The sequence below is a fragment of the Poecilia latipinna genome, unplaced genomic scaffold (genome assembly GCF_001443285.1).
Source record: "Poecilia latipinna isolate Pla-1442-1.1 unplaced genomic scaffold, P_latipinna-1.0 Scaffold242, whole genome shotgun sequence".
NCBI classification, from domain to species: domain Eukaryota; kingdom Metazoa; phylum Chordata; class Actinopteri; order Cyprinodontiformes; family Poeciliidae; genus Poecilia; species Poecilia latipinna.
This window is the reverse complement of record NW_015112858.1, coordinates 247,769-269,780: the sequence shown is the minus strand read 5'-3', so window position 1 is coordinate 269,780 and position 22,012 is coordinate 247,769. Positions and strand designations below refer to the sequence as shown.

The window sequence follows — 22,012 nt, the reverse complement described above, 5'->3', positions numbered from 1 at the left end:
TGGTCTTGTGAGTCCGCTTTACTTATAAAGGGTAAAAACTGCTGCCATGTAATCTTACTTAGTAAGAATATAAGAATAAGTGATCGTTCCATTAGTTGTTGTTTAAATTATCTAACATAGCTGATTTTCATTAAGTTGCCCCTCAACCAGTTAGAGGTTGCCTTATTTTGAAACTAAAGAAAGAAAATGATTATTTTAAAGGAGTTTTCAAACCTGACAGTCTGGTAGACTTGGTTTGTTTGGGAACCAAAATTGCAACATTTGTTACATTTTCAGATGATGCGTTTCACTTTCACGCTGCAGTGTCAAACAAACCAAACCCTTTGTGAAAACCTGTTCACTTCCTCGCCTGAGGTGGCGCTGCAACAAGAACCATTGAAGGAAATGACATAAAAATCTCAGAAGAAGACAGTGACCTCAGCATCCTTCTTCACGAAATGTGAACAAAAATTGGAGTGTGGTCAGACTGTAGCAGTTGTACAGTAGTCTGCTTCCTGCTTTTGGAGTCACGTTCACATGTTCATTCAAACGGCGTCAGAGTTAATTTCAAAAGAACCGAGACCGAGGTTTGCTAGTGGAGCAGACGTCACCTTTTTGATCTTCATCAGAGTTTGATTACACATTCACATCTCCCCAACCAAACCGGACTTTCTAGACAAAACTAGTAGAGTTGGATTAAAGCAAACTAAACAGAACTGGTGTGAACGCTCCCTAACATTGGTTTATCAGCCCCGTTGCATCAGATGTTGCTTGTCAGTGTGTCTCCCTCTTGTCCCTTCAGGACAAATCTTGCAGGATGTACTTATAAAGTTAAAATCTGTCAAAAACAGAAACTGAAGAAGCGAAACATTGGACGTCTATCATTTGATCCTCAAACTCCTGTCAGGATGCTGACTGTTACGTCAAACTGTCGTTGTTGATGCCAATTTTTGCTAAGCATAAACTAAATAAAGAGGTTGCCTTGGGAGAAGGGGTGTCAACATGTAAGACATCTCTAATTTTTATAGAACTCTTTAAAAAAAAAGACATGAATCTTGAGAAGGATCCTCCTCTTCACCGCTGTCGGTCTCTGCCTCCCTCCTCTTCCTCCACTGGCCTTCACTGTGGCCCCACCTGTTGGACCGCCTGCTGCTTACCCCAGTGTTGTGATCCCAGTAACACATGGAGGATCGCTTGCTTTGAAGATTACAGAGGATGAAGTTCTGAGGACGGCTGCTGCTGGGTGGCAGAACTACCTCCCTGTCATGTATCACATCTGCGGTAGCCGCTCCGCTCCAGGATTCAGTTTCAAGTCATGTTGTCATAGCTGCTGCTGGATATTACACCACACTCCCATCACCATCCAAAGACTCTTTCATTTGCTTGTTTTTATGACAAAATGTCTTGATTAATGATGCAAGAACAGATGAGACTTCACATGTTCATAAGCATTTACTGCAGCTTACCAAAATGGAGGATCTTTTTCTTTACTGATGAGCGACACTGGATTCCCCATGTTAGACTTCTGGACCTTTGTTTGATTGACTCTTTGATTCCTTGGATCCCTTTGTACCATGATGGAATTTGTTTTTGTTTTTATTGTTGTTCTTTTTTTTGGCAATTGGTATATTTTTTCAGACAGAATTAATATTCGTGACTATATGTTGTCTGACCTCAACGTACAGATTAGTCAAACCTGTAGAGGTTGTAGTTACAGATTCTTTGTGGTTTTGGAGAGATAAAGGAAGTCCAGGTACAAGAATAAAAGCTCACTCCAAACCTTAGTGAAATGTGTAACCACAACAAATTTAATGCACTGCAGTGATAAAACATCTTGATTAAAGACGTTTTAATCAAAATGTTTTATCACGTCTGAAATTGAATAAAAATCCTATCAAACTTAAAGTAAGTTTGTAATCGTCGACGGGTATTTCTTCTCTAATCTACGACACTCTTAAGGAATTTTGTTTGTGACGTTCCCAACCGAAATGTTTACATGTAAACAAACAGTTTCTCGCAGATCAAATCAAAACCATCAAGCTTTTTATTAGAACCATTTTGTTATTTTGTGGAGGAGAGGGATAATAGATAATAGATAATAGATTTAATTTATCCACAATTTTAGGTTTTGGAAAAACGAAAAGCTAATTTTGAGCAGTACAAAAAGTAAGATTGCTAAATAAGATTTTGTCCTTCACACACAGGTGTGTCAACAAAAACTAAGTTTTCTGGAACTTTTAAATAAAATCCAGAAGGCGGGTGCTAAAGCCCGGCCGATCCAGATTGGGTTGGAGGTTCCTCTTGGTTCTGTGTGTTTCTTTTTGTCTCCATTAAAGTTGTGAGTTCCAGTACCATGCTGCGTGTTCAAGGCCAAAATAGACGATTTCAAAGAATTTTTTAATCTGCAAGGAGTGAAATGTCGACGCAAACAATGTTTAGATAAAACTTTCATGACTGGAAGAGAATTCTCTTCAATTTTTCACACATATTTCAGAGAAGAGAAAAAAGGCAAGTGGGTATTGATAGTAAATCATTTCTATTAAAAAGTAAAACCGCTGAAAAATTATGAATCAGTTCAAAAACCGACTGAGTTCTATGGTAGCAGAATGAGATCGTTCATTTCAAATGGCCTTTTGACATGAATTAGCAATTCTCAGAAATATTATTTGTAGGGTATATATCACTTCAGTACGATGGCATATGAAGGACACTGTAGACAGGAAAGAAAGAGAGGAGGAGTAAATTTGTGCCAAAGAATTAAGAAATGTTCTATAAAGAGAAGGACATTTCTGAATTTGAAAAGTCAAAAAATTTGCTTGAAAAATCTAGGACATTCTTGGTTTGGAAAAGTTGAAAATTTGGTAGAAAAAAAAGAGTTTTAAGTTTAATCCTAAAAAAAATCTTCTAGAAAAAAACACTAGTTTGACTTTAAAAAATTAAACATTAGCGTAAAAACGTAAAAAAAAAACAAATTTTTGAGAATAAGCTCACACATTTTCTGTTAAGGAAATTTCTGGGTTTAATAAGTCAAATCTCAGAATTTCTGAAATTAAAATATTGAAAAAATGTTCACCTTTGAAACTCTAAAATTTCATAGCTTTTTCTATAAAATTTGAATTTATTTATTTCTGTTTTGTTTTGTTTTTATCTACAATGGCCCGTCATACCTTAGCGACATCTATTATCATACTGAAGGCCTTTCCTTCATCAGTGGAGTGAAACGTATTGAACACAAGTGAAGGGTCACAGTCACAACTCATGTTGCCTCATTTGTACGAAGTGAATCTCCATCGGTTCTCGGATGCTTATCTCTCTCTAAATGACATCATTTTATTTGCAGACACGCTTGAGCCCACCTACCAGCAGCTTCAGAGGATGAAGCTGGACAAGAGCCCGTTCGTGGTGGTGTCCGTCATCGGCCAGGAGCTGCTGACGCACGGTTACCACGGCGCCTCGGTGGTGGTGCTGGAGGCGGGGCTGAAGATCGGCACGTGCTCGCTGAAGCTGCGCGGCTCCGTCTTCTCCGCTCTCAGCTCGGCGTACTGGAACCTCGGAGACGTGGAGAGAAGCATGGCTCACATGCAGCAGGACCTGGAGGTGACCAAGACTCTAGGTATGGAGCAACGAAAAGGACGATAATGTGTAAAACATGTGAAAAGTGACTTACAAGGAGTACGTTGAACTTTGCAGGAGACCAGTCGGGTGAATGCCGGGCTCACGGGAACCTCGGCTCGGCGTTGTTCTCTAAAAGCAGCTACAGAGAAGCGCTGGCCCACCACAGGAACCAGCTGGTGCTGGCCATGAAGCTCAAGGACAGAGAAGTATGTCTGCACTGCACTCAGATAACACCGGCTGCTGCTTTCAGTCCACCGTTCAGTTCAGGTGGACGTGTTCTTGTTGGTTTGCTGCTATACTGAACTCTTTTTCTTTTGTGATCATTAAACCTATTGGGTCTTGATTTATAAGCTAACTCTGCTTTCACCTTCCCCACAACTTCCTCCCTGACCTTTCTGCTGACCCTTGGGTCTTCATGATGCTGTGCATAGATGAACTTAAGTCTTTATGGCTATGTTTAGGTCCATTTTTATTTTATTTTATTTTATTTGCATGGTCGTTCAGACTACTAGTTAAATGGGATCACAAGCGGAATATCGGTTTACGATCCCAAAGCAACCAGCAGGTACAGAAGAACTTTGATGTCAAACAGCAGCGCAGTGTTTACAGATAATAATGGACGCCACAGTCTGTGGATCGATTTTAAAGTTATTGAGCAACAGGAGCAGACAGTACTATCATGAGATCATAACAAAGACAGAGGAAAATAATAAGTCAAGCGTCCTGCTTCAGCCGTTGTTTTCATTCTGATTTACCACATCTGAATTTTTCTGATGTAGAAGTATAACGCATGTCTGTCTTCAATGAGGTAAAAGTTGGATAAAATGCAGCAGGACCACTCAGACTGCAAAGACTTTGAAAACGGTCGGATACATGTCCAATTTAGTATCAAGTGGAACAAATCAGATTTTTGAGGGTAGAAAAGATCTGAATTGGGGTGAAATGGGTCACATTTTGACAAAAAAATATGATTTGGACCTTCTGTGTGAATGTAGCTTAAAACTGTCCAGCAATCCTATAAGGCCTTCATGAACAAACTGGATGTCTTATTCACATGGAGTGGACATTATGTTCTAAATAAGTCACTTCTCAATGCAGTTGGATGTAGCGAATCTTCTTTTAAAGGGTTAAAAACAAATTCATGCCACGCTTGAAAAATTACATTTTCTTCAGCTTCACAGTTCTGCACTACTTAAAAGATCCTAACAGATTGTAGAAGACTCTAAAGAATAGAACTTTTTGTAATTTAGTCATTTTTTGTTGGATATGCACACAAAAAAGTGACCTCAGGAAAACAAAAAGGTTATTTTAGTTTTTCTATAGACAAAAACAAATAATTTAAAACAAAAAACTGGGATTTCACTAACCCTCATCTCCCAACAGCTGGATTTTTATGATCCAGGGTGAGACTGATTTATTATTTATCACTTCTTATACCTCCATCCTCCTTGCTGTCTCTCTATCCTGGCTGGTCTAAAGGCAGAAGGGGGGAAAAATCCATTTTCTGTGGAGTCTGTTGAGAACGTCCATCAGATTTTCTCCTCTGTTGTTTTCCTGCCTTCACAGAGGAAAACATTTTCTGCATGTGTTCTTAAAGTAGGAAACAGGAGTGGAGAAACAAGGTCCATGAAAAACACTTTCCTGTAGCTGCGTTATGGATATGTTATAATCACTGTGAAGCTGGAAAGTAGCAGAATTCAATTAGATTTTATAATTTTATACCAAACCTCAAAGAGAAAAGTCTGAATTCATGGAGAACTCTGAATAGTTTACAATAATTTCATCACATGAATGTGTCAGAAGAGCAAAATGTCAGTGTGATGAATGGATAACAGAAGAATTAATATTGCACTGATGTTGAGTGTGACCAATAATAATTCACATTCTGAATTTAGACATTCACCATGTGAACAAGAAAGTATCATTGTAATGGTAGCTTAGTATTTCAACAGAAAATATACGTAAAATCACCAGCTTCTGTTAAAATTCACTTTCAAACATTAACACACACACGCGCGGACACACACACAGTCGTGTTTTCATCACTTGTGGGGACTTCGCATTGACTTACATTAATTTCTACAGGCTAACTCCTACCCTAATCCTAGCCCATCACAGACCTAACCACTAACCCAAAAACACAATTTCCCTCATGGGGACCAAGTAAATGTCCCCACAAGGAGCAATGGTCCCCATAACCCCACATTGTAGACAGAAATAGGTTCCCATAAGGATATAAAAACCTGGTATACACACACACACACACACACACACACACACACACACACACACACACACACACACACACACACACACACACGCTAAATGACACGCACACAGAAGAATCACAGAAATAGCTGGTCAAAATGTTGAAGTGCATCCAAACTGCTTTTCTGCAAATTTGTTCAATGATCTGAAACATTAAAGTGTGACGCAAAAAAAGCAAAAACAGATTAAATCTGGGAAACGACAAATGCTTACAGCACTCTACAAAACAAAGTCAATGGTTTTATTTTCTATTTCATTTAATTTTAAAATTCATTTATATCCTCCATTTTGCCAACAGTTTTAATGTTTTCCAGAAACCTTTCAGAGCATTGCTGGCCATGTTTGTACTGCAATCATAAGATATGAAAATCTGATAGCAAATGTTATTCATAACTACTAACTTCACACACTTTAGTTTTTCTGTTTCCACACAGGAATCTAAATCTACACTCAATATTTCTGATGAATATCAACACAAAATCAGATTCATCTGGACAGGTTGATTTATTGTAACTGGAGCTGTACAGTAAATCACTAACATGTCGTGATAGACGTGATTAAGATCAATAGAAAACACGTCAGATAAAATAATTTGACTGAACTCTGGTCTTGAGCCACACAGCATTCTGGGGGTTGTAGGAACAGCTTTAGCTGCTCAACCTCTCACAGCCATCAGAGCAAGGTATCGACTAACTAAATTGCGTTGGTTACCTAGCAACAACCTGTTGAGTAACAGGTTTGGCCTCTGTGCCTCATAACTGCTTTAAAAAATAATACCAGAGTGAAAACTGTGGATAAAACAGGAAAAGTCACGTCATCTGTTTGGCAACACTTCTATCATGACATGATACAAGCCCTAATTATAAGTCAATAAACCCAATCAGCAGCTCCATCACCTTTTTACATTTTCAGAGGCTCCACTGGATCCGACCAAGATAAAACACGAGGCTTTATCTCAGATTTGGAGCATAATGGAACACCTGCTAGAAAAAACAATGAACGCTGGAGTCAATTCATCTGAATGAAAGCACGTGGCATGTAGAGTCATGTATTTGTGCCGTTTTGTGTTTTTTTTTTTTTAATGTCAAGTTGAAGCTTCCGTGAACTTTTTTATGTCAAATTCTTGTATCTCATATTGGCACAGACTGAGCTGGAAGCCGTTCTGAAACGACAAACTTTTTGTTCCGTCTCGGCGCTCTTTTCTCCGACGGCAGGTCACTGAGCCTCCCCATCCACAGGTGCTCAGCCTGAGGCGGCTGGCTGGCACGTGGTCGTCCACAGAAATCTACATCCTCCTGCCGCGCCTGCCCGGCTCACTGTGCGGCAGAGTGCCTCCATCCAAACAAAGACGCAGCTTGCTGAGAACTGATGTTTAACCTGCAGGGGCGGACGGGAAAACGGGGGAAACGGCCTCAGCTAGACAACTGAGTCCAGCACATCTGCTGCTGTCGTTTTAACCGAGTCACTCATTTGACAACAAAAAACAATAATAAAAAAAAAAATTTGAGCAGTTGGAAGTAATTAAGCAAACATTTACCTTTGTCAAGCAAAACCCATTGAGTGGGAGGCTGTTGGAAAGCTTTTGTTTGACGTCATGTTCACACATGGTGAAATGTTGTTTTGGGACATAAATGCAGCAGCACCCAGGATTTCAGCTTCCCAATATGAGTTTTATTTAATATATTTTATATATTGACTCCTTCCTGAAACAATGGCTTATTTTTTGACAAAAGTGATTCCTTCCCCCCCTCTTCTCCCCACGCACCTAAATACTTTTTTTTTTTTCAAAAAAAGAGATTTATTTATTTATTTTCTTTCCTCTTTTTGCACAAACAAAATAACTTTTGACAAAAAATAGAAAAGACTTAGGCCTATGTTTCAGGAAGTTTACAATATGCTCTACAAAAATAAATAGGCAAAATTCTTGCAAATAATTTGGAGTCCATGTTCCACAGGTTCATCTCTACTTCTAAAAGGGAAACTTTCCTCATATTTACGGGTGAAATAATCTACAGTGGAACTTTTTCATCAATATTAAGGGATTATTTACTTAAAATAAACTCCTATACCTTACTGAAAAGTTACTTGAGTTAGTTTTGTCTTATTTCAACCGTACTAAGATATTTGCACTATAGAAACTAGACCAAAAATAATTTTGTGTTTTTGCAGTGTTCTGGCAGGCCACTGTAATAATTATAAGTATTAGTCAGTCAAAACTGGTTTTCTTAAGAGTAACAGGACAAAAGCAATCAGAAAAAATTCTCTCTAGCGGCGCACATATCCTCCTCTGCTTACAGTGAACTAAAAGACATGATTGAAAGCTGCTATTTGCAGATGCAGCAGCTTGTGAGATCTGTTTTGTTTTCTTTGCATATGCAGACTTTAAGATTGATCTAATCAGATCAAATAAATGAAACAGTGATCAGTGCTGATTTGCTAAGTGCTTCAAAAGTGTCCAGTTAGCTTCTTTAAATAAAAAATAAGATTAAGAAGCAGTATGAAAACGATGGGAGTTTAAATGTTTAGAATTCTGGATCTCCCACACAGAAAACCTGGCAGAGGAAACTCGGGTCTTGCCTCAGATTTCTCCCGCTTTATTTGGGCAGGCAGATTTCATCACCTAACCGCAGAGGCTAACATGAAGCAAGTTAAGCCAGTTTTACATCAACTATAGTTTTTTTTTTCTTTTCAGAACGCCTCGCCGAGGGTAAAACCTTGTTCTTTTCCACGCGATCGAGCTTCAACTGTTCCGAAGCTCCCGAATCCGCTCCGGTTCATTTATCGAGCTCAGGGCAACGGAGTGCCAGCACCAATATTCCTCCATCTCTGCTCATTTCCTTTTTTGAAAAAAGTGTGTTAGATTTTGCCTTTCCCGATCTGGTTTCCTCCCTTATTTTTATTTTTTTTATTTTTTTTATTTTTTTACCTCTCCTGATTAGATTTATTCACAGCGACAAAAGAAACGGATATAAAGCTGTGAGAGGATGGATGTTTTGTTTATGTTTTTTTTTATTTCTCCTCTCTCAGTTTCTCCTTCTCAAGTTGAAATAAACAATCCAGACATTGAGCGCAGAACCTGAGAGTCCCAGACACGACATGATTGGATTTGTTTTATTTTTGTTTTGTGTGTGTGTGTGTGTGTGTGTGTGTGTGTGTGTGTGTGTGTGTGTGTGTGTGTGTTTTCTGGTGCAGGGAAGAAAAAAAATATTCCTCCTTGAGGGAAATCAAACTCTTGTCAGGTTAGTTGACTGTACACACACAGGCTTGCTCGTCATTTATTAAATTTCCCTTTTCCTCGGCCGGAGATATGTCAGCTGGATTTTATGTGTTTGCACTCATCACCGTGCTGGGAATTGGGCTTTTCTGTCGTCGCAGACAGACTCATGAATACACATCGGGCTGAGATGAAAAGAGCAGGGCGTCCTCGTGTTAATTAGACGGGCTAAATTCCACTAAAAGGTCAGACCGGCTGTTTCAGTGACACTTTTTAGCGCTCATTAAGGCCCCGATTTAATGTAATGTGATTGTGTATTGTCTGGTAAGTGGCTGGTTAAATGAAGGATTACAGTTTTTTTTCTTCTCAGAGGTCACTGAAGCTGGATCTAATGTGTGTCATTTCACACATTTTATTTTCTTCAATATAAAATATTGACAACTGAGTTTATTTAAGTTTGGTTTTTTGGGGATTTTTTGTTTTGTTTTTTGCATAAAAATAATAACCAAGTGATACCTGCCAAACCTCCTGGGTGTTGCGGGAGGGGGGCAGGTTTTGACCTGGAGTGCCCAGTGAGAGGCGCTCCAGGCTGGGATGGGAGTGGTGCAACGCTCCCATCCTCTGGTGAGTGATAGAAATTCAAAGTGGTGTGTTGTTGTTGTTACTGTTAGGCCTGATTCAGAGTGACTCCTGCTTGTACTCCAAAACCAAGCAGCATGATTGCAGTGACTGTGATTGCATGTGTTCTTACAGGACTGGTCTTCACTTCAGGACAGAGTTTGTGGATAATTTCATCAGCCTGTGTGTTCGGGGATCTGTGTTACGTTGGAACTCGACAAATTAAAGTCATTGTGGCTGCTGCCAGGAAAACAGGACTGTTTCTGCAGGGCAGTGGAAGTGTTGTGTCATACTGACCGGCCAACACGTTATGTCATTGTTTTATTATGTAACTGCAAAGTGTTAAAACAGGTTTTTCCTCATCTGTTGTTTTTGCTGGGGTTTTTTATACTTAAATCTTTCAAACCATCAAACAGATTTTTGTGAGAGCAAATACAAAATGCAGTTTTTAGTCCATTATTTTATTTCTTACTAATAATTGATAAAAACCAAACGAGAAACAACACTGTGGCATATATAAGTATGTAAAAATCTACGCATAAATTTCTAAGGATTTGGGACTGCAGCGAACCACAGTGAGAGTCATTAGTAAATGAGACAAAAATAAAACACATGAGAACATGGAGAACTTTACCAGGAGTGGTCAGCCTACCAAAATGACGTAAAGAGACCATCAGTAGCTGGTCAGAAAACAAACTAAAAATAAATCAAAAACACAGCAATCCTCAGAACTGAGGTTCTTGTTCATGATTCAACATCAATAAAGAGACAGGGCAACGATAACGTTCATGAAAAACTGCATGGATCTTAATGTAAAACGGACACAAATGTCTGTATCACGTTGGCCAAAGAACATCTTCATGAGTCCCTGGAGTTTAAGGATGCAGTCATAACATCTTCAGAGGTTTTCTTGTTGTTTCATTCAGTGGTTCTTGGTGCAGCGCCACCACAGGTGAGGTGAGGAACAGGTTTGATTAACGGTGCAGTGTGAAAGAGAACCGCAGCAGCTGAAAAAGGAGCAAATGTGTTGATGAGTTTGCTGGACTATCAAGTGTGAAAACATCCTTTGGTTACTGAACACCATAGTCAAACGTGGAGGCGGTGGTGTGATGGTCAGGACCATGGTCCATCAGGACCTGGACGACTTTTCACGACAGATAAATGGATGAATTTCACAAAATGTCAAAAGACATTAAGACATTTAAGACTGAAATCCTTTGGGTAACTATCCTTATTTTCTACCAGGTATTACTTTGTCTTGCCAAATTGGAAGGTCAAGGATCATTTTCCTCTCCCCACTATGACCAGCATGTCCTTGTATTTGCTTGTGTGAGTTGTGATTGTGCGTACTGTGTGATTGCAGGCAGCGTCGGGGGCCCTTAGCAGCCTGGGCCATGTGTACACCGCCATAGGGGACTACCCCAACGCTCTGGCCAGCCACAAACAGTGTGTCCTGCTGGCCCGCCAGACTGGCTGCCAGCTGTCTGAGGCACGCCAGCTGGGCGACATGGGTGCCGTTTACACCGCACTGGGAGACTTCACCAACGCCGTCCAGTGTCACGAGCAACACCTCAATATCGCAAAGGTACGAGAGACGTGATGTGAGAAGTATTCACCCACCTTTCAGGTTTTTTTCCCACATTATGCTGTATTATGTGGTTCTGTTAATGTTTTTGAGGTGATTTTGTGACAGGACAACAAAAAGTAGCACATGATGGTGAACTATCTGATGGCATGTTAGGGACATTGTAGATATTTTCACCAAAAAACTCTTTGCTAGAAATTTGCTGGAAAGGAAACGCAGAAATTATGAGATCAATCTCAGAAATTTTCTAGAAAAGCATGGAAATTTATTAGATTAATCTCAATTTTAGCTAATTTCTGAGCTTTTTGGTGGAAATTTACTCCCCCTTCTTTTCTTCTTTATATATATAAACATATTTTTATATGTGAATATAGTTTTTTAAGCCCTGTATCTCTTTCCTTTTACCTAACAAAATTGCACCAGAGTGTTGTTCTATCAGATAAAATCCCAATAAAATCCATTAAATCCATGTGAAAATCAATTTAATGGTCTCATAACAGCCTTTTGGACTTTTCCCTTTTGTTATTTCCCAGCTTGTAACCTCACAGCGATGAAGACTGAAGGAAAAAGGTTATTTTGACCCCATTTGGCATCAGTAGTCTGCTGGTGTTGATATTTCCACTAAATTCCTCCAAATAAATCTGCTACTTTTTTTTTTTTTAAATCAAATTCAGACTGTCGTCTTTGTGAACTATTTTACAGAGGGAGCTTTAAGAAAATAATATTAAGTAAGAAAAGCCTGTTTTATTTTATTTGTCAGTTAAATCCCATTTGAGACTTTGGAGACATCGTTCAGCATTATAGTCAAATCAAACAGTTCCTTTCTGTATAGTGGTCATTTCTTGCTTCGCCCTTCATTTGTCTTTAATTCCAAAGTAAATGTTTAATCCATAAGAAGAATATTTGCCTTTGACTCTATCAGTGAACATTTTTGTACTTAGGATAAACAATGAAAATGAAAACTAGTCCACTTTTTTACAATGTATTATTGTGGCAGAGAAATTATCATTCAAAACGGGACACAAATACTATACAATACTACACCTTGCTACACTATACTATGCTATGCCATACTATACTGTACAACACTACACTATACTATACTGTACTATGCCACACCGCACTATGCTAAACCATACACTAAACCATTCTACATTATACTGTACTGTGCTATACTGTGCTGCGCTGTGCTACACAATGCTATGCTACACCATACTATTCTGTTACACTATACTGCACTGTGCTGTGCTGCAGTGTGCTATACCACACCATAATATACTACGCTGTTCAGCACTATGCTACACTATACTATGCTATGCTGTTCTGCGCTATACCACACTATACTATACCGTACTATACTATGCTATGCTATACTATACCCTGCTATACTGTACTATGTTGTACTATACTATGCTATGCTGTGCTATACTAAGTGCCAGTTTAGAAGGACAGGAATGTGTGGAATGTGCAGCTAGTGAATTGCTGAGCTGGACTTTTATGAGGATGCAAATTCTTTAAAAAAATCATCTCTTTAGGTTATCTTTAGTTGGCATGTGGACAAACGTGCATTTTTATATTAGAGTCTTACAAACTAAATATTTTCTTGAAGTCTGTCAGCTATGGTGATTTTTGGTGACATGGAAGAAAAATAAAATTGTGACCACGACTTAGATAACTTCTGTCAATGACTTATTTATTTTGTGGGACCAACTTTACTATAACATGTCTTATTTACTCCTGGGCATAAGTTATTAATTTGTGGTCACCGATTATTAAGTTGTGAGCCCGACTTAATTAGTCTCCACGAGATTTTAAGTTGTGACTCATGGTAAGGAGATGTGTTATTCATGGCCACGACTTAATGTCTCATGGAAACAACTTATTTATTTTGTGGGGACAACTTAATTATAGCAATTCATGGCCACAAATTAAATAAGTCCTGGCTAATAGTTGTTGGTTTTATTTTCCATGTCACCAGACGACCTTTGCTAACAGCAAATATTTCAACTTTTTTCATTTTTAGCAGCAATGTACAGTATGTCTTGTCATGAATAGCAGGACTTTATCAATACAGTGTTGATGTCTTTGGCAGTCTTTGGAGAACCGGAGAGAGGAGGCCCGGGCGTACAGCAACCTCGGCAGCGCCTACCACTCGCAGCGGGACTTTGACAAGGCCATATCTTACCATACCAAGGTGCTGGAGTTGGCACGGGAACTGTCGGACAGATCGATTGAGATGAGGGCGTACGCCGGTCTGGGTCACGCTGCTCGATGCATGCAGGTGGGCAGAAAACCTTTTCAAGATGCTCACCGCAGATCGTCATTCCTGAACTACAACTTGATGAATGTCATTTTTATTGTGACCTTTTTCCAGGACCTGGAGAGGGCCCGTCAGTACCACCAAAGCCAGTTAGAGATTGCTCAGGAGCTGCAAGACAGGGCGGCTCAGGGCCGGGCTTCCTCCAACCTGGGTAACTCCACTCCCACCGTTGTTCAGGCTGTGCTTTGGGTTTTGTTTGTGATCGCTGGTTTTTCTCTCGGTGGCAGAAAGCTCTGTCAGCATATCTACACAGGAACCTTTAAAGTCTCATTAAGCTGTTGAACCACTTTGGACAATCTGGTTTGCATTGAACAGCGTCGTTAGCAATCCCAATGAAGCGGTGTTGATACGTTTCTGCATCAGAGTTGGCCGTAGCACTCACACTGTGACACTGCGACAACCTGGTCTGCTGTGGTGAATCGGGTGATGGGAGCGTTAGATAATGCGAGACTCCATGACCCCACCTGTTTCTGTTTTCAGAGCCTATCACACGACCCCATTGGAGGCTCTCTGGATGAGCAACGCTCATGTTTTATTAAGTAGGTTTTGGTTTCTGCGGCTCCAGTGATATCTGAGAGGCTCTGAACCCAACTCCAGTGCTGAGTGGACAGCTCACCATCCAGCACAGACGTTTGGGCCCTGAAAGGGGCCAGCAATTCAAATATGACCCCATTAAGCTGCTGACAATGAAAGTATTATTAAATGAGAGAGCTTTTATTAGTGGTGGGAATCGTTCACTAACTCACGGTACGATTCGATTCTAGTTTTTGGGGCCACAATTAGATTCAAACTGTTTTTTTTTTTTCAAGTCAAAACAATTATTCATAATGATTTCTGCTTAAACCTCTTGGTGTGTAAAGGATCCTCATGAATTACTCCAGTCTGCTTTGGAAGGTAGAATGAAAAAATGGAGATAAAGTGACACGTTTATTAAATTTTAAATGTTTGTTTTCACAGAGAGAACCCTACACTTCTCTGACCACAGCCTCCTCTGTGGATAATTGCTTTGCAAATTTCCATCCAGAGATTTTTAGCCATTTGATAGTCTTTGCAATTATTTAGCAAAGAATTGTAAGAAGCATACATAATTCTGCACCACGTCAGATAAACGTCCCGTAGTCATGTTGCCTGCAGATACAAAAAACCGGACACTGGAAGCGGACTGGCTTTAGCGAAATATCAACATTGCTGTTAGAACGTCTTTCTGCATAAAACACGGCGACAAACTTCTGACCAATCACAGAGCACTCCTCTGGTTGCTCTGTATGGCGAACGTAGCTCAGCTGCTTTAGCTTTGTGAATTTGTGAAAGTTCTCAATGTTCTTAATCTGTGTTTTGCGAATGTTGCACACTGTGAAGCTCATGTAAAGCTCTGTTTTCTTGGTATTTGGTAAAATAATAATAATAATAAAAAAATGTTCAAATGTTTGCCATCAACAAAGACAGGACCAGTCGAATCTCTCTCTTTAATTTTTGTCGTTTCGTCTTTGTTTTGTTGCTTTCTCCCGTGTTACCGTCTGCATGGCGACGTCAGAGCGTCCCGTGAAGTCGACAGACAGCGTATTTGCTTTATTTTTTAAAATCAAGTTTGCGACATTTTGAATTGATTATGAATCATAGTATATTAAAATCTGGATTCTTAAGGGAATCTTTTTTTTGCACACCCCTGGCTTTTATCAATTGTCATTCTGCCGTGGGTCATGTGATGATATTAAGTAACAATATGTTTCTTTCAACCTTTCATCTTATTAGCTGAAACCAGTAATAGAAAAAGTGTGCAAACGGCCAGTAAAGCCCGGTGTGTTAATCAGCTTTGAGTTTCCTCCCACATCCTCTGAAACGGCACAGACTCACTCTGTAAACAGGTTGGATTCAGACACAGAGTTTACCATTTTAACATCCCAGAATTGCTAGTTAAATCTTGGTTTCTTAGTGATTTCAACTAAAATATTTAGCAAAATAAAATAAAATAAAATAAAAAATAACTTTTTATCTCAGAAATTAGCGGTTTTATCTGTTTTCTGTTTCTGCTCTTCAGAATTATCCAGGATTTCCCGTTGGGTGTCATAAATAAGTTTTGCATTTGAATTGCAGTGCGGGAAAAACACAACTTCCCTCTGTCTCCCACCAACTTACCAATATGCACAATATGGAGGTGGCGTTGCCTTTCCTCAGCTGGAAACTGTGGGGGGGAACACGTGGAGTGGTCTCTGCGTGCAGCACATCCTCGTTTCTGTGTAAGGGCCCACAGCATTACTCATCTCTGCAGTCTGTCTGTTTCAGAAGGTCCCTAAATAATCTAAATAAAAGTGCCTGCTTTTGTAACACAACCCCTGCTTTTGCATTTGTTCTTCAACCTGAAAAGGTTGGAAACATTCAGCTGAGTTTATCAGTGAGTTCTTGACCTCTTACCGTGGTAAAATGGTGTTTTCATTCTCTGCAGCCGGCTGCAGTGTTGTGTGTTGGGCAGCGTGTTCACATTGCTCACTGACAGCTCTGTCTACAGAAGACGAATCCTAACATCCACCTGAACTTCACCGGCTGCGGGATGAGCCTCCGACTCTCTGAACTAAAAGGCCCGAAATCGAGCAGATGAACCGGATTCATTCCGTTTCCTCTCGCCTTCTCATCTTGGTTTAAAGACAACAGAGTTGCGCCATCGCCACAGAGTCGTGTTTTTTGCCGTCTGAAGTGAGAGAGAGAGAAAACGGAGCACAGGAGCTGCTTTGATGTGTGACTAACGGGCCTAAGCTGGAGTTGCTGACACTCTCCTGACAGACGAGCCTCAGTCTGTGGTTCAGATCAATGTTTCAGCTCATCATTTATGGATGATTACAGTCCTTTGACTGCTGACTTGACAAGCCTCCACTCTCCTCTCCTCCATCTGTGTCTCCGTCTTGTTTTTTATTCTCTACCTCTCTTGTTCTTACCTCTGCTCTAATATCTAGTAAGAATCAGAGGGAGTTCAATTGAATGAATGACTTTTGTATCCCTTTAGCCTAAACAGATCCGATTGCCCAGCTGCGCACTGAGGATCTTTGTTTAATATTGGGCTGAAACGATGAATTGAGTTTATCGTGATGAATTCAGATAATCGTCAACTAATTTAGTAATCGATTAATCGTTAACTGGAGGCCATTTGCTAAAAGAAAAACATACTCAAAGAAACTACAAAAAATATATACATTTTGACTTTAAGACAAGAACAAACCTTTGTCTGTAAATATGTCTTAGCCAAAAAAACACCTAGTTTCAGCTTCACCGTGTCGCCTCTCCTCCAGGAGGCAATCGCTTCTCACTGTCCGAGGGTCCAGACCGTCTGGATGAGGCGAAGCGTTTTTACCAGGGTACAGTGAAATAAGAAGGTAACAGGTTTTTTTCATCGGGCGTTTTGACTCTTCGGACTATATTTAAGCAGACCCGGTTAATTCACAGCAACCGCTTCCCTCTCTCTGTGGAGGAAGGAGGTCATAGGTCACTGATGTCCTCCCTAATCTCCCTCAGCAGAGTGCCTGCTCATCAGATTTCAGCTCATTTTCCACATCTCTAATCCCGGCTGCTCACGCTGCGGCCCGTCCACTCAGGAGGGGGGATCCCGCCGTCCTCCAGAGTGTCTGCTCACCAGACACGCTGCGCTGTCGTCATAGGGGAAGCTCTTCGTTGGTTTGTGATTGCCCCGCCATTTGCGGTGTTACCGAGACGGCGTGTAAACATTACCGAGTCTTTCTGCCAACTCTGCAGGCGTCGGTGTAATCCTCTTAGCTCAAGACCCCAACGAGCGAGGTTTCATTATCAGCCACATCCTCAACTCCCATCAGCCCCTTTTCCAATATATACTGAGGCTAGCAGAAGCATTCATACCCCAGGTGCATTTTGATATTCCGTCATGTTTCAGCATTTATGTTTTATGTATTTAACCTGAAAATGATACACAGCATTAGAAGTTTTTTTTGTTTATTTGTTTTTTTTTTTTGTTTTTGTTTTTTTTTTTACAAATAGCTATCTGGAAAATGTGTCCATTTGTATTTTGTCATTGCAGCGCCACATTTTGTGTGTTTGGGGTGTGTTTCAAAATTTTTGCCTGTTCTTCTAAACTCAACTCGTTTCAAATCTCACCACAGATTCTTACTTTGGACTGGGTCGTTCTAATGCATATTAATCTGAGCTATCTAAGGAAACCCACTGAGTCACTGACCTGCAGAATTCAGTCCTCCTTGACGAGCACCCACACGGTTTTTTTCAATAAGTTCATGTTTTTAGGACAAAGACCTCCAGAATGTAACATCACAAATCAACAGGCTTACCATCCAGAAACCACTTGTTCAGTTCTTGTTTGGCTGTGCAGGAGGCTCCACTTCTACTTTTCGAAGATGTTCAGTTGTATAATTGCGCGTCTGTTTGCAGCCATTTTCTCATGCGAGTGTAAATGTAGAGTTTGGGGGGCGTGGCCAGCAGCAGCCAATTTTGATTTAAAGTGACAGAGGCCGTGAAGCAGCTCATTCTGAATTGAGCTCAAATGTAGACAAAACTGAGCAACTAAAGTCTCAGTATCTAAGAATGATTCTGTGCAAAATGTAATGTAATCTGTAATGTATCCTAACTTGTCCAAGAAGCCCAAGAGGTCACCTTTAATTTTAAACCCTGCTTTAAATGTATCCAAAACTTTCTCCCTGACCTTTCTGCTGGACTTCTTGGTCTCCATGGTGCCTTTTGGTCACTGATGATACAAAAGTGAACTCTAGTCACTGCGTGACTGCAGTTACGCTAAATGTTTCACAATTCCATTAATTATCTGCCACCTTGTGTTCGTCTGTCACAGGAAAAAAAATCATGATAAAGAGCAGAGAAGTTTGTATTTGATGTGGAATCGCTCCATGCAGACGGCAGCATGACGGGCTACTGGATGTTTTCCTGCATCTTCACAGCTGCCTGCTTCATTTAGCTTCACTTTTCATAATGTGTGCAAAAACATGCATGTGTCATGTCTGTGAGCACCTCATGCATACAAAAGCTCTTTGAGTTCACGTCTCACCGACCGCGATGTTTTGCAGCTGCAAACCGTATGGTGAAATTCCAATTAAAGGACACTTTGAATAAAATATGTGTGATTTAATTAGTCAATTTCTCTCTACGTTGATTTATAATTATTAATTTACTTCTGATATTTATTCATGATTATTAATTTTACTTCTGTTTAGTTTATTCTTGGTTGTATACTATTCTGTGTTTTCTTATATTTTAGAGCAGGTTAAATAAATGACCATTATAACAAATGATAGCTTTTCATAATGATGATATTTATATTAAACTAGCAGTTGTTGCTCTCATAGCATATTGAATTTATCTCACCTTGCAAAAAGCACTGAAAGTATTTATGAAAGGATCTAATCTAAGGTCACGTTTTGGGAAGCGGGGTTGTTTTCAAACCATTATTTTAACTGGATTTTTTTCTTCAAAATTCATTAATAATTTGGTTTAATTCAAATACTCCAATTTTGAAAAAAAAAAAAAAAAACCATAGGAATTTTTTCAAAATCAGAAAATAAGTTTGCTTAATGGAAACGGATTTGCGGATTGGAATTTATTTGAATTTTGTTAATAAATTAGCTTAATTAGTTTTGAAAAAGAAAACTCTTGTTCTTCAATTGGTTTTTTGGACGTATTGAAAGTACTGTATTCCAAGGGAAATGCTTTATTCACATCACAAGTCATGTGATCAACAACAGGGCGTTACTACTGGCAAAAACAACAAAGTAGGCGACAGGAAGTGTTAGCGGATGATGGCACATGATTTTTAATGACTTATCTCGTGAACAAACTTATTCAAATGATCTTAACTGTGTTTCTTATTTAACGGAAACACCGCAATTGCAAAAATTGTGTCTTTTCGACATTAATGGAATAACAGCAAAGTCGTGTGCACACTTGTGATAGAAACAAAACACAGCTGGTGTGTCACTTTAATGTGTTTGGAGTAAAGTAGCTGCTGATTTTGGCTTTTAGCGGCATCACTGGCAGAAAGAAAAGAACATCCAAGAGACACGCATGAAACCAGAGTCAACATGTGACCTCGTCCATCTGGTGTCTCGACGCCCCCCGTAATCACACTTCCCTCTGTCATTCATCATTTGTCCCAGTCTCTTTCAAGAGCAACAGAATCTGTACATCACCCAGGTTCTCTGCTTTTCTGTCTGTGAGAAATCGATTCTGCAGCAAGTTCTTTCTGTTTGACGGTTTCCAAAACCGTCAAGGATTTTCAGACCGCGTCTTTTAACTATCAACTGTATGAACGTAACCTATTTTTCTAAACTACAAAAATGTTCCAGTCTTAGTTCTAATAGAATAACTAAAATCATTTAGATTAGCCAATTCCCAACAGAATGACTGAGAGAGTTATTTCTGACTCCATAAACTTTCATTTCCTAAGATTTCTATGCCTTAAAAAAACTTTGAAACCCTAAATTATGTCTAATTCAAAACACTCAAGAAAACTAAAATTATACAGTAAATACAAAAATGTGGAATTAAAATAAAATTCTTCTATTTCCTGTTTTAGATTGTAGATTATTTCTGAGGTGAAACTCTTTGTCTCAAGTGTCCCATGCTCCTTATTCTTGAATGATCAAACTTTTCTAGCTCTGTCTCTAAAATCTGCGTTGTTGACGGAGGAAAACTTCATCACAGGAAACGTCAGGATACTCACAGTAGTTTCCTGTCCCTGGACAGAGAATCTGATCCGTGCGTCTGCACTGAAGAGCCTCAGCGGCAGATATTATTAGATTTGTTGGGTTTCCGCCCCAAAGCTTATGAATTATTTACTGCTCTGCAACAATATCTCATATTTCACAGGTCTGACAATAATGTCAACCCAGATTTTCACAGGGATGTTTTATATTTACATTTCTAAATCTTATAGTGGGTTATTAATATGGTTTTGAACCTGCAAGACAAAACCAAAGCAGTTAATCCATAGTCATCAAAAGCTCTACCAAAGAAAAGATTTAAAATTCAACTCAAATTCAAAAATGCTTTATTTATTCCAAAGGGAAACTAAGCATTGTTGTGACTTTTACCATCCAAGTATCTTTAAAGAGTCACTGCAGTTGGTGATGCAAGGAAGAATCTCCTGTAGCAGTCAGTGTTGCTACACATTTGATGAGGCTTCTGTTGCTTCATTACAGTCTCATAACTGTTATACATACTAACGTCTCCATTTCCAGGACAACATATCCTGGATGACTCCGTCAGTTGTTAGCTAGCACTGCTAATCCGCCTCATTTATTTTTGCACATAAAATTATTCTTCCTGGCGACTGGGTTCTCTCTGTTCTGACATTTAAAAGGAGGGATCCTGTTCCTGACGGCTTTTCTCAATCCATAAGCGATAATGCAATGATTGTGAATAATAGTTTATTAATTTGGCTCCTTCTTGTTTACTCTTAGATTTAAAAAAAAAAAAAAACCTTTGGCTAAAGCTAAAGATGAGTGAGATTATGCTTCATTCCCTTTATTTGCTTCGCTGAGTGTCATGCTGTTATTTTCTCTCCCGTTCTGAATCAGGCATTATACATCATATGAAGGGGGAGTATGAAACAGCGCTGAAGCTCCACAAAGCCCACCTGTCGTTGGCGCAGGAGCTGGGTGACTATGCGGCACAGGGCAGGGCCTACGGGAACATGGGTAACGCACATCATGCGCTGGGCGTCTACGACCAGGCGGTGCGGTACCACAGGCAGGAACTGCAGATCTCTCTGGAGGTGAATTCCTGCAGTCTTCACTTTGGTAACTTGGGCTGAAACGATTAACTGTGATCAATCGATTATTCAAGTAATCTTCAATTAATTTAATCATCAATTAATTGCTAACTGGAGTACAGACTCAAATTGGCAATTTGCTGAAAGAACTAAATACTCAGAACTGTAATTAAGCCAAAAATATGAACACTTGCATGTAAGATGAACAAAAGTTCTTTGTAAAAAGAACTTTTCAAATAAAAGTTGTAGCTCATTATTTAATGAATTGATAAATTGATAAATAAAGAAATAATTTTTATTTTGTTTTGCATTTTAGGCATTAAAATGTTTTATTTTCCTTTTTAAAAATGTAATTGATTGGTGCCATCATTTAATATATTTATTAAATTGTATTTAAAAATTGGCATGGTTTATTGAAAAATTTGCAGAATGTGAAATTTTTGTATCCAATTAATCGATTAATCTCCGAATAATTGATAGAAAATCAGAATAATTGATTAATCATTTGAATAATTGATGGAATAATTACTTGAATAATTATTACATTTTGTAGAATGTGCCAATTAAAAAAAAAACGATTAATCGATTAATCATCTGAAAAGTCGATTCCTAAAATAATGGTTAGTTGAAGAGTGAAAATCACATTTGTCTTGAGTGACT

At 39.3% G+C, this 22,012-nt stretch overlaps 1 protein-coding gene across 6 annotated transcripts in view; it reads left to right on the top strand.

Moving 5' to 3' along the window:
• Positions 1–22,012, top strand: part of ttc28 (tetratricopeptide repeat domain 28) — a 109,254-nt gene that overhangs the window by 65,388 nt on the left and 21,854 nt on the right. For 5 of the 6 annotated variants that reach the window (XM_015032472.1, XM_015032473.1, XM_015032474.1 and 2 more), the window contains 6 exons: positions 3,320–3,592; positions 3,670–3,800; positions 11,058–11,279; positions 13,372–13,560; positions 13,654–13,750; positions 21,159–21,355. In XM_015032472.1, coding sequence (XP_014887958.1) covers positions 3,320–3,592; positions 3,670–3,800; positions 11,058–11,279; positions 13,372–13,560; positions 13,654–13,750; positions 21,159–21,355 — 1,109 coding nt within the window. Of the gene's footprint in view, positions 1–3,319; positions 3,593–3,669; positions 3,801–11,057; positions 11,280–13,371; positions 13,561–13,653; positions 13,751–17,126; positions 17,466–21,158; positions 21,356–22,012 lie in introns of those variants that run through there. The other variant, XM_015032477.1, reaches the window with a different exon arrangement.